This window comes from Platalea leucorodia (genome assembly GCF_965183815.1).
Source record: "Platalea leucorodia genome assembly, chromosome: 7".
Lineage (NCBI taxonomy): Eukaryota > Metazoa > Chordata > Aves > Pelecaniformes > Threskiornithidae > Platalea > Platalea leucorodia.
Window position 1 is genome coordinate 45,338,981 of NC_138829.1, and position 12,475 is coordinate 45,351,455.

The 12,475-nt window shown below is 42.8% G+C and overlaps 1 protein-coding gene across 1 annotated transcript in view; it reads left to right on the plus strand.

Annotated features, from left to right (window-relative positions):
• The window catches only part of CSTPP1 (centriolar satellite-associated tubulin polyglutamylase complex regulator 1), an 85,778-nt gene that overhangs the window by 65,554 nt on the left and 7,749 nt on the right, over window positions 1-12,475 (plus strand). Inside the window, exons 4-5 of the mRNA XM_082317352.1 lie at window positions 5,108-5,192; window positions 10,675-10,760. Coding sequence (XP_082173478.1) covers window positions 5,108-5,192; window positions 10,675-10,760 — 171 coding nt within the window. The remainder of the gene's footprint in view (window positions 1-5,107; window positions 5,193-10,674; window positions 10,761-12,475) is intronic.

The window sequence follows — 12,475 nt, forward strand, 5'->3', positions numbered from 1 at the left end:
TTACAGCTCTGTGCCTTTATGACTCTTGAATGACTTCATGACTGTGGTAGAAAAACAACCTGTGGAAACTGTGTGTCCTACCATAATCCAAAGGGGAAGGCCACATTGCCCAGGGCTCCAGCCTGCTTGGGTAGCGCTTGTACATAAAAGATGACGGGAATAGGGAACTTTAGTGTACATTCATCAAGGCAATCCTTGTGTGTCTGGGAAGTTACTAATGTGACTTTTGGGGGCAGATTTCATACACCAACTGCAGTAAATATTCTCCTACTGTCTGGGCGTATTTATAGATGTCACAGTGTCATGACAGCATTGTAGATAGCTACTTCTTGTGCCAAAAGCAGCCTAGATACAGCAGCAATGACTGCAATTCAGGCTAAGTCCTAAATATTTATTGGCTTCCTGGGTAGATTTTACAGCCTTCACTGAGCTCCAGGCTTCTGTGGCTAGGCTTTTGTTAGTATGAAAGATAACTAGTTTAAAGATAGCTCAGGTGTGTCTACACTTCACTCACGAATCTGACAGCAGCATAAATGTTTCATTTAGCATTCCTAGAGTTTGCATCACTTCGTGTCAGGTGCCATCTGTCAGCCACATACAAACCAGAAACGAAGCTGGTAAAAACAGTATCTGTTTTAAAAGCCAGGGAAATACAAAGCAGCTGCCTTCACGTTTCTCAAAGGTAGGCCATTTTTATCCAGAAAGCGGTGTTTGTTTTCTAAGACTGTACCACATGGACAAACTTCCTTCTCCACTATGCCTCTGAAACATGAGGAAGAGTCTGCCTCAGGCACTAAAGATAATAAACTACTCACAGACAATGGGATCTGTAGGGAAGAGCCAGGATTTTGCTAGTGGCAGGGTAGCAGCAGCAGTACAGGCTGGGCAGGAGTTTGAAGACCAGTACAGCAAAAGTTATGACTGAATGGTTAAAGTACTGCCTGTGCAGCTCTAGCCATACCACTCTACTTTTCTGTACTTATTCTATTAACCCTCCCATCTCCTTCTTAGTATATTGCTGTTTTAAAATCACTTTGCAATTTGTTATTAGCTGCTTTGCAGTAAAAGAGCGAAGTGTTATGTTCAGCTGTAAATGAATGTGGTTACATGCAGATTGCAATCAGTCTCTCTCCATCCTTAAGCATGTGGTATGACCAAGTTTGTTCCACTGCGAGGGCATGGTAGAGCACGTATAGCTGACTGCCCTGTGCTGTGGGGTCAGATTTAAACTCTCCCTGATTTGCTTCATTTGTTACTGGAACTTGAGATACAGTAATCTGCGGCAGCAACCAAAGTAGCAGTTGTGGATTCCAGTTTTCACTCATTCTGACTGGTACCTTCCTTCTTTTCTTTCTTTCTTCATCATGCAGCGTTGAACACTATTTACTCAGCTGTGGCCTGGAGACAGGAAGGAGCAATGTGGTCATGCACCAAAACTGCCCTTGTTTATTCCAAGCAGCTCTTGGCAGACAATATGGTGCATGGGCAAATGTAATTTTCTGCATGGTCTTCACTGACCTTGCTGTAGGGAATAGGAAAACAGTCATCATAGCAAACTGTAGACACCTCCTAAGGTCTGCGGTGATCCCCCTTCCTGTGTCATAGGTACCCATTTGTAGCCTGAGAAATTGATACGATTTGTAGGCGCCGGGGCTGTCTACAGGCTGAGTTGTGTTATGGCCTGAAAGAGTCTGCCTGCATACTTCAGTGACTAATTTGGTGTCACTTCTCCAGGCATAAGAAGCAAAGGACTCCTTTCTGTAGAGAAGGAGCTTCTCTGCACCACTTCAGCTTTGTGTGCAGTTCCCATCTAAATAGACTATTTGCTCAAAGACTGAAACTGTAATTAATTCTACTTTTATTGACATTGAACTTCACCCTCTGATGTGCTGGCTGGAGAGGATCTCTGCCACCCTTTCCCAAAGTCTTTTTGAGCAGACTTCTGCTTTTGTTCTATGTTGTTTTGTTTTGTGATGGAGGAGTAAGGATGATGCTGTGACTTGGTATGAAGAGGGAGGAAAAAAAGACAGCATAAATTATTATAAGTTTTAAAAGTATGTTGTTTCTAGCAAGTGAGAGATCTCTATTTATGCCTCAAAACTAATGCTTGCTTAGGGCCCAGTTACCCTCTCAAGCTGCTTTTGTCTAGCAACCTGACAGGGACCACAAAAAAAGTCGACTTTCTCAGGAAACCTCATCCTTCAAAAAACCCTTAAACTCCTTCACCTTCAGGGGGAGAAAAGAGGAGGCTGAGATTCAGAATTAATGAAAAGGGGCTTTGCTGATGAAAGTGGTCAGATTATCCTCCTAGAGCCTATCTGTTCTGAATGCATGAGGGATGCTTTGTACACTGCTGGACACCACACTGTGGAAGTCTAAAGGGGATCAAAGCAGAGCAACAGATATGACTGGGCTAGGTAGGGAGGGATGTAGAGGGTAAGATAAACTTAAACAGTTTTAACTTTAAATAAATATAGTTAGCAGTTAAATAGATTGAGTAAGATACAGTATGAAGAAAGGGTTATTATAATGATCTGTTGACAAATGAAAAAATAATAGCAAGAGGTATAAGGATGCATAAATAGGAATTTGAACTTAAGCAAACAAAAAATCTAAATTGAGTATTGCATAAAGCTTCCAAATGGTGTGACTCCTTCAGACCAACATGTAGACTTTTTAGACAAAGATCAGAAATTTAATGCCCAGCATTATTCAAAGCTAGATTTAGAAAGCCTTGAAGAATAGTTGTAAGAGGTCCATACTGTCCTCTTCAATTATGAGAAAGTGTCTGCTTCAAAAAAGCCTTTTTATTCCCAACTTCTCTGTTTTCCTGTAACCTGCTTCCTATGCTGAGCCTGTTGAAGATGATTTTCTGAAACGTGCATGTACCTTACATGAGCAGATAGGGGTTTTTTTAAGAACTTAGGACCAAAATCTCTATTGCTATAAATGACTTGATCTAACAAAATAACAGAGAAGATTTTCTTTCCTCTATGTTGTGTCACAAAAGAGAAACGGTGAGCTCAAAATTCAGTTAAAAATATGCATCTTCCTGCTCATGATAACTGGGGCTTTTTCAATAATATCCTTTTGCAGTTATACATAAAACTCGGTGATACTTTCCTTGATGACATTCAAGGAACTGATTAGCTAACATTGCAGGAGAAAACGCCACCATTCCACTGGATACCATCATTAATGGTCAGACTTGATGATCTTGGAGGTCTTTTCCAACCTAAACGATTCTATGATTAACCCAGACTCACATATATGCTGACTGAAGGACCAAGTAGTATCTGCAATAGAGAGCAGCCTCTGATTTGTGTTTTAGTAAGAAATTACAATACAAAAAAGTTACAGTGCCCTCCATATTCTCCCAGACATCTGTAATTTCAGTGCAGTCACAGAAATTTAATTCAACTCAGCATCGAAGTTTTGGAAGAACAGAGTCTGATGTATTTATCCTTACAGTAGAATAGGTTGCACAAATCCCTGCAATGGTATTGTAGTTCTGCACAGGCTGAGACTTCCTTGTGTTATAGCAGATTTCTGACTGCAGAGTTGGCTTTTCCAGACAGAGCAAAGTCTTTCTACTCAGCATGCAAAATCATCTTTTCGTAGCATGACCCTAAACCTAAGGCGCTTCATGAGATAGAAGGTCCTCCCAAGAGCAGTGCAAAGTATAGTACTCTAGACAGTGTCTATAATGGATGTCAAAGAGTCTGACAACAGTGTTTTTCAGCTATAGGGTTTCCTGAATGGAAGAGAAAAATAGTAGTGCTCTCCTCTTTTTCCTCCACTTCCCTGGCTAATAATGTAGGTAAAGGAAAACTCTGTACCTTGATTTTGGTGACTGTCCTCCTGCAGTATTTCTTTAGTCAGCATTGAAAATATTAATTTGGCTGGGTTGGATGTTGCAGTGAAATGTCCCTTTGATACTGCATACCTGCCTCTTGAAACAGATTCTGACAAAGCCATAGCATTTTCCCTTTCTCTCACTTTTGTTGAACTGCCAGGCTTTGAGGAGTTGTGGAGATCTGGAGAAGTTGTGGGTATCATCTGGGACAAGGCTGATTATTTGGATGGGAGCCTAAGGAAGGCTAAGATGTGTCTGTGGCAAAAGAACTCGTACTCTCTACCTCAGTCCTAATGCCTGTGCCCTTTGGATCCCCTTCCTCACTACTGCTTGGCTCTGCTTCCACCCCTGGCTCTTTCTTCCATACTTTGCATTCTTCTGTATATAGAAGGACTGCAAAATTGCTGCTGTTCAGCTAGTCTTCTCCTTAACTCTAGTCCACAGCCTTTTGGACTATGAACATACAATCATGTAGGGCTTTTTGACATAAGTATGTTTCCATTCCCTTGGGATCCTCTAAGCTTCCCTAAGAGTCACCTCTCTTAGACTCCTGCTGAACCACAGAGGCCTTTCTTGACCAGTCTTTCACAAAGCCACTCTCTAAAACATGAATCATTTGATTGGTTTTCTTGTGTTTTTTGGATCTTCGCTCTGTGCTTCCTATAATACAGTGACCAGATTTGTACATATTATTCCAAAAGAGACCATCCAGCTGCCTTACCGAATGCCAAAGTAATAGCGTCTGTGGTTTATACTCTGTAGCCTTCCATACACAACCCAAAAACCTTGTTTGCCTTTGTTACTGCTGCCAGATGTTCTGTGGATGGTTTTCAGGCGTATTGTGGTGAATGTCACCATGCCAGTGAATTTCAGCAAATTTAAGCAGCTTTGAAATTATTCCTTTTTCCACATGGTTATATTCAGGTCAAACCAAACTGTGTTCTCACTGGAAACTGCCCTGTTCTGGTTACCTCTTTTTCACACTGAATCACTACCTGTTACCAGATTCTCTGCAGGAGTCTCTTCAATAGCATTTCCCCTTTATCAGGCCTCTTTCTGATTGTCTTTGCTGGAAACACCATCTGAAGAGCCCAGTTCTGAGGGTCTAGGGAGCAGTTATATTGTCATTAGTACTCAGTCTACTTGAATTGAGAGTAGAATGGAATATGAGGGGTTTTTTCTAGAGAGGAAGCAAGGGGAGGGAACAGCCCATAAAAGAATTACGACGTTCTCACCTCTCTTTTCCTGCAGATTTGCTGACAGCACAGGAATACCACTGCCTGCTGCAGCTGCTCTGCCCTGACTTCCCAATGGAACTCACTCAGAAAGCAGCAAGGTGAGTCCTCATCCTGTCTTTTACGGCAAGATCAGTCCTACATGCATGGGCTTAGGAACTAGATCTGTGGGTAAAGGTATGGACAGGGACCTTCATCTTTTAAGATTTTTGGGAAAAGAGATACCATGTTTTGAGGTTAAGAACAGGGTGTTTTTCTAGTCATGAGAAAGAGTATATATTTAAGGTTTACAGGGACTGAAATATCAGTGCAGAATGCTGCTGCTGGCTCTAAGTTCAGAAGATGAGTTGCATATAAAAGAATGTTAGCCACTGTGTTTGTAACTGACATGATTTTAAATTCTATTTTAAATAATGTTTACCGTTTTTAAATTGTGGTCCCCCCCTGCCCCAGCTTCCTATGGTTGATCATGTTTAAAAGGTACTAACCTCTGAAGGATTGCCAGTGTTTTCAAGTATGATGTTAGCTAAGAACGTGGTAGCTAATCTGTTTGAAATTTTATTTTCATCTAGACAAGGCCTAAAGCAGATAGATGGCTCAGGGCACTGATAATGTGATATGGAATTTTTTACTGATAGTGCTTGCTGGTTCCAGTCCAGCCCAGGCAGTTGATTATTAACTATCTGATAGTAAAAATGTAATAAGGCATATGCATCTGTTGGCGTGGGGGGTCAGTTCAGATCTCGGTAGGAGTGCACACGCACACGCACATATATAATCACAGCAAGGTTACTGAATAAATGCTCTCATTCCTAGCCATCTCAGCAGAGGGGGCATGGAAATGTAACTTTTTTCATGGACCTAGATATGACATTTGGAAACAGGATCCAGGCACATGATCAGGATATTAGCTGCTGCTTAAGTTGTTCATGGCCTAAATAATGAAAAGGTCCTCGTTTTCTATTTGTCATTCTGTCATCTTTCTTCAGCATCAGAGTCCCATGGAATTTGTATTAAGAAAGGAAAGCGAAAAAGAGTGTTATCCATCTGCTAGTACTTCCACTTGGCTGATTCTCTGGATTCTTCCCTGGCTCCTATGTGCTCCTATCTGAATTGAACTGCAGTTAAAGCTGTGTTGGTTCAATTAAAACTAAAAGTTGAGCACCACTTTTCCCTCTAGCTCATCAGTGGGCCTTTGGGGCTCCACAGAGTACAGTTGCTTGGCCTCCAATGCCAGACTAAGAAAGAATGCTAACCCTGTAGCAGGGATATATCTGCTGCTTCCTTTCATGGAGGTACAAAAGCACCAGTCCCATGTGCTGGTGTGTATTTCATAGGGTTCCAGCTGAGCTGAGCAGGAATTTGTGATGGTGCATGAAAGGAGACTTCAGCATATCTACACATGTTATGATGTTTGTGTCAAGGAATTTAATCCACAAGGCTGTTGTAAACCAGAGGCCCCATTCAGGGGCCTGCTGCACTGTTGTGCATGTGCCGTAGAGACAGACAAGCAGGCTTTGGGAGCAGGTGTTGGAGAGAAATGAGATCTCTGACAGAGGCACCCAGGCTCAGGTGGGGATGACCTCACTCCTACTTTTGGCTGCCTAGAGATTTACTTACACATTGCTGCTATTCTGTTACAAGCTAATCTAGCTGAACAATTTTAATAAAACTTGTCATATTTCTAAACCATCTTTCTATTTCCTTCCAACTGTTGCTCGCTCTCTTGTCCTTTTTCTGGTCTACGCTTCCCGTTGTCCTCCTTGGTCTCTGCCAGTTAGAAAGGTGAACTCTGCAGGCTGTCTTCCGGCACCAGTTGATTGAGTCCTTGCAAAGCATGAATGTCACATGCAAACCTACTGACATTGTTCCTCCTTCAGTCTGCACACCCCCAACGGTTTTGTTGCTAGTTTGCTTGGGAAAGGAATTAAATAAAGTAGCGGCAGAAGTAGCCACGGCATTCACTGATACAGCCAGGACCTGTGTAATTATTGGCGCCCTTGGGAAGACAGCAGTCGTAGTTGTATTCTCAGTGCTGCATGACTGAGATGATCTCACAGCACGGTGCGCTTCACTCGTCCAGGAGCTGTTGCTATGCACTGATAACAAACACTGAGAGTAAGATCGGGAAATGTCAGAGCAGAAGAACAGAGGCTACAACAATATAGGTTTTATTAGCATTACACCAGAGCGCTCCATTTGTCTGTTCCTGGTGCCACACAAATGCAGAAGTCTTACCCAAAAAAGAACTGGGCTATCTGTGTCTGTGAGATTTCTTGGATGTTTTTTTCTTCAAAGGGCTATAGCCATTAGCAGATTGAAGATTTTAATCTACAGAGATACCTTTGATCTTCAGAGACACCTTTTGGCTTTCTGAATCTTGGAATTGCAGAAGGACAGAAAATGAAGGGATTTTTCTGGTTTGATGCCATGATTTCAAGATCCGTCCCTGAGCACTGACTTTTCTCTTGTAACAGAAACACAAGGAACTCACTGCCTGCATTTGAGCAGTGGGAGCGGAGTAGTTCACAGCTCCTATGCTGTTTTATGTGGCATGGGAGCTCATGTTGCACTGATCAGTGCTAACGGAAGCGGGGCTTGCAGGTCTGTACCCCTGTTGTTAAAAGACTGCCTGAGAGTGCAGATCTTGCCCTTTTTGTATGTTCTGCTTACTTTTGCCTCCATGTATCAGTAAACAAACCAAGTCCCTGAAGACTCATTTGAGCCAGCCTGGCCTTAAGACAGATTGTGTCAGTTAGCCTTTAATGGTAGCAGAGAACAGTAAAAGTCCTTTCAACTTGCCTGGTCTAGAGTTTGTCCTGGGGACATCCTGTCTAGTCTGGGTTTCTGAGATTTTAACCACAATCAGTAGATCATAAAGTTTCCCCATTGGCACAGTAGCAAGGCTTTCCTGCCAGCCAAACCCACTTGAACCCTGAGAGACCACTACACCCTTTACCAGAGTCCCTCAAGTGTAGGCATCTTTCTTCAGTCCTTTCCAAAGTTTCTCCTTGATTTTCATTATTTATTGAGTGCTGACTACTAACTTTGTAAATAAGTCTGTGCCCCTGAGGGCTTAAAGTCTAATTTGGACAAGAAAGAATGAATAAAGAATCCCTTGAAATATCAGCTACCTGATGAACTCTCTTGAGTTGCAGTTCAGACTTTCAGATTTTGTCCTGCTCTCTGGGTTACAGTCCGTGGCTAGGGTTCTCTCCTTGCCCGATATTTCAGGGAAGAGGTGCAGATATGTTGCATATGATGCTCTCCCAGCTTCCCTAACTGCTCAGTCAGCTGGCTGTGTGGGGAAATAGCCAGCTGCAGTCAATCTCCTCATAAACGATGGTATTGGATTTAAAGACTTCTCAACATTTCCGGAGTGCAGACTCCTGGGCCAAGTAGAGTCAGTAACCAGAGTGCACCTGCTTCTATTTAGATGCTCCTCCGTCACATATGTGCTGTACAGTCTTCCTTAGAGGCTCCTTGCTGTCTTTAGCAGCAAGAAATGTCCAGCAAATTCTCAGACCTCTGCCTACTTCCTCATGTGCTCTCTTCTAAGAAAGACAGGCACTTGGTGCTGCAGAGTACAGCCGTTGACCAAAGCTTTAGATTTAACAAGTGAAATGAGTTGATTGTCATGAAGGTGATGTAATATTGTCTCTCTGCATAATGAATACAGAAAAAAACTCGCCACTGTTGTTCTCCTGCATCTCCAGGATGGAGAAATGCACTGACAAAAGCTTTGGAGCTTATGCTTTGAGGGTATCTGGGAGACAGACCATTATTTCAAAGGAGGGAGTGCAGCTCATCAGCAATGTGGCCCATCGCATTTCCAGTGCTTAAATAGTGGTTGGAAATGCCGGTGGCTGAGCAGTATTGCCTGAGAGATGAAGATGCTCTGCCTGCCAGCTTCAAAGCCATTTCCTTGATGTGGCCACTGACAATCTCAGTAACATGCTTATTAGTGACAATTAAGAACTGAAGCTACTGCTTCTTTAGACAGAAGGAGGAGGAGGCTTCTGGAACATAATAAATAAATTAGAAGCACTTTGACATCTTCAAAGGGTTTTGTTTTAAACACTGGCTTTTCTCCTGGGGACTCTCTTAGCCCCAGTCTTTCTTCTCTGGGATAATTAATTCAAGCTGCTCTGAATGTTTGATTTCGCCACAGTGAACAGAACTGGTCTGAGTGGCAGGGAAGTCTTGCAAGATCCTGTAACTCTTCTGGGTCACCCTCCTACACAGCTCCCTGGAGTCTTTTGCATGAGGTAGAACAGTGTTTCCCCAGCAATGTGTTTAGACCATTGATATTGCATGAGTTGGTCCGTGGATTGCATTTGGCCCTGTGTTCAAAAGGGTCCTACTAGATGACCCATACTTTGGCTATAATGAACTGGTAATCCTTCTCATATGACACAATATGCCACGTACGGACTGTACAGGGTCAGTAGACCTGCACACAGTTGAAAAGAAGTACCAACTACCTTTCTTTAGCACTGTCTGAATACTCTGTTTTTTCCCATCAAAGTGAAGTGTTTCCTTCTGCTTTCCAGTCTGAGCTGTCATTGATCTGCCCAAGTTTGATTTTCCCCACTTCAGACTGACCTTTTCATCCTTATGTAGTGGCAGTGACCAGAGCATTGGTTTTGTTTTCATTTTATGAATGTTTTTGCCCTAACTTACTTCTGAAATCCAGAGCTTTTTCCTGAAAGGAGGAGTTGGACTTTGCTATCACTTATACTTCATCTTTATGGCCTGTGGCTGACACTTTCCATATTCATGAAGTATGCTTCAAAATAGGGATACATGTGGCTCCCTACACGCACCTGGGGCTTAGCAGAGAGAAAGAAGACATTGTCCCTGGCCCAAGAAGTCTCCAGTTTCCATGAAATTTGACCTGATGGTCAAATGATACACCTGATAGATATGAAAAGAGACCGATTCATTCATTGTGAAGGGAGGACAGGATGTTCACAGTTTGTAATTAGAAAGCTGATTGTTGGTGCAATGTTATTTCCTCTGTAGTCAAGTGGAGTTTGTTTGGCTATAGATTGAGAGTTAATAACTGTTGTTATCCTTATGAATCTGAAAATATCCCAGTTTGATGAAGCCTGGTATACAGAGGAATAGCATAAGTCTCATTCCTCATTCTGCTTACACCAGTTTAATACTCATGTAACTGTCTTGTCTGTAGCACAGTTACTCTTTATATAGCCATGTGAACCAGCCTTGCAGTTTTTATGCCAGTGTTCGTTCCATCGTGTCCACCAGGCTTTGAATGCTTGACATCCATGTCACACTGCTGTGTTCACACAGTAGCTGAAGTGTGTGATGGCATTGACATTCAGGATCTTCTCCTTGCTGCAGGTTCTTAAGCTGCCTTCATTTTATATTAGGGTGTCCACATCCATGCAGCAGCGGGTGTTCCTGTTCCTCTCTCCTAACCTCTTACACTGGGCCAAGCCACTAGCAATCCTCAGTTGCACGTAGCTCCCTACCTGCACTTTCTCTAGATCTGGGGTTCCTGGTTACAGACTTTTGTTCTTTTGTAGATGCTAAACTGTTTCTCTCATCTTGTCCTAGGATTGTGCTGATGGATGATGCTATGGATTGCCTGATGTCTTTTTCTGATTTCCTCTTTGCTTTCCAGATCCAGTTCTACTACTCAGGTAAATGCTGGGAAGCTGCTGACTTTACCCACTAGTGTAGCATTACAGCTTTACAGCTTCCCAATCCCCGCACTTTTTTGAAACTTGTAAGGATATGGTTTTTCACAGAAAATATATAGATCATGGGATGTACTGACAAAAGGCATCACTGATGCCAAGAGATAAGGAGGCTTCATAAGGATGTTCCAAAATTTTGTGAATAACAAGATACCTGCAACTGTTATGGCTTATGCATGTATATGTATTTGTCTTAGTCTTGAGACATAAATTTCCAGCTTTATCTAGAGTATGTTAGCACCTAACAATTAACTTTTACTAGGGACATTTTTTTTCCTTTCTTTAATACAGCATTTCTGCCTCTAAAGTATTGGTCCCTGCTGGAGACAGGATGAGAAAAGCCCACCAGCTGGTGGCTTGAAAGGAAAAGGAACTGGACAAATGGATCCAATTCTTCCCCCTAATACTCACCCAACTACAAGCTGATTTCAGCTCAAAGAGTTTCTGAACTGGGTGTAGTTTCCATGGATTTAGGAACCCCCAGTACACTCCTCCCCCAAGAACTTCTGCAGCCTCCCCTTGAAATCACATAAACTTGTAACCTCCGCAACACCTTTTGGCAAGGAGTTGCACAGGTCTGCCACCTGTCCCATGAAGAACCACCTCTCTTGTTTGATTTGAGAGACCCTAGTTGGAAGGCAAAGTGAACAGTTAATCCCCATCTACCTTCTTCATATTGTTGGTCATTTATCATATTCTATCCCTTCCCCCCAGTTTGAGTTTTAACTAGATGGGGTACTTCTTTTAAAATTCTTGACAGGAAAAGCACAAATCAAATAATATTAGTTTGTGTGTGTATATTTACATATGCTCACCCCCCCACACACACATCTGTAAAAATCCCCAGGAATTTTTAAACTAAAGTTCAGGAGACAAGGGGGAGAAACTTGGATGAGCATTCAGGTGCTTGTTCTGTACAGGGAGACCGCTTAAAAATATATTGGCCTGTTTGTCCTAGCCCCCCTAAAATGTGGTTGAGGAAAGGGAATCTCATTCAGGGAACTGCTTAAGTGGGCAAAAAGAGGGAAGCATTTCCTTTATCAAAGTTAGATATGCTGCCAGGCACTGGAGGCTGCTGGGGTGCCACTTACCCATCTCCCAGCACAGAGCACTGTCTAAAGGCAACATTAAGGTCATGGATTTCTGTCCACTCACGCTTAAATAGCTCCCTCTGATGGACGTAGCTCACAATTGGCATCGACCAGGCAAAGGGGGCCAGGTTTGGATACTGGGAGACACTGGCTAGGAGCCGTGGTGGAGCATAGTCTGTGGTCAGAAAGTAGACTTGGGTGGCCTGCTGATCTGATCCAACCTGTCAGTTCCCATCTTTGTAGCAGTTAAGAGTCATCTGCTTTCCCTAATACAAAAATCTCACAGTACTTCTGTGTATATACTGCCCTGTAACTCTCCCAAAATGGTGATTTGGGGTTGGGCAGAACCAGGCTTGTAATGCCTTTAGCTGAGGACAGAAAATGTGTTTGGAAAGTTTTTTCTCTGATATAACAAATATTTCCACTGAGCTGCAGAACCTCACCACAGCCTCAGGGCCTGCTGACATCCTGCCTCTCCTCTCTACCTGCCTCGTGCGTAGCATTACACTTCCATTCACTCGGGAATTAAATGCCACTGGAGTCCTCACAAGCCCGCCCTTGTGTGCA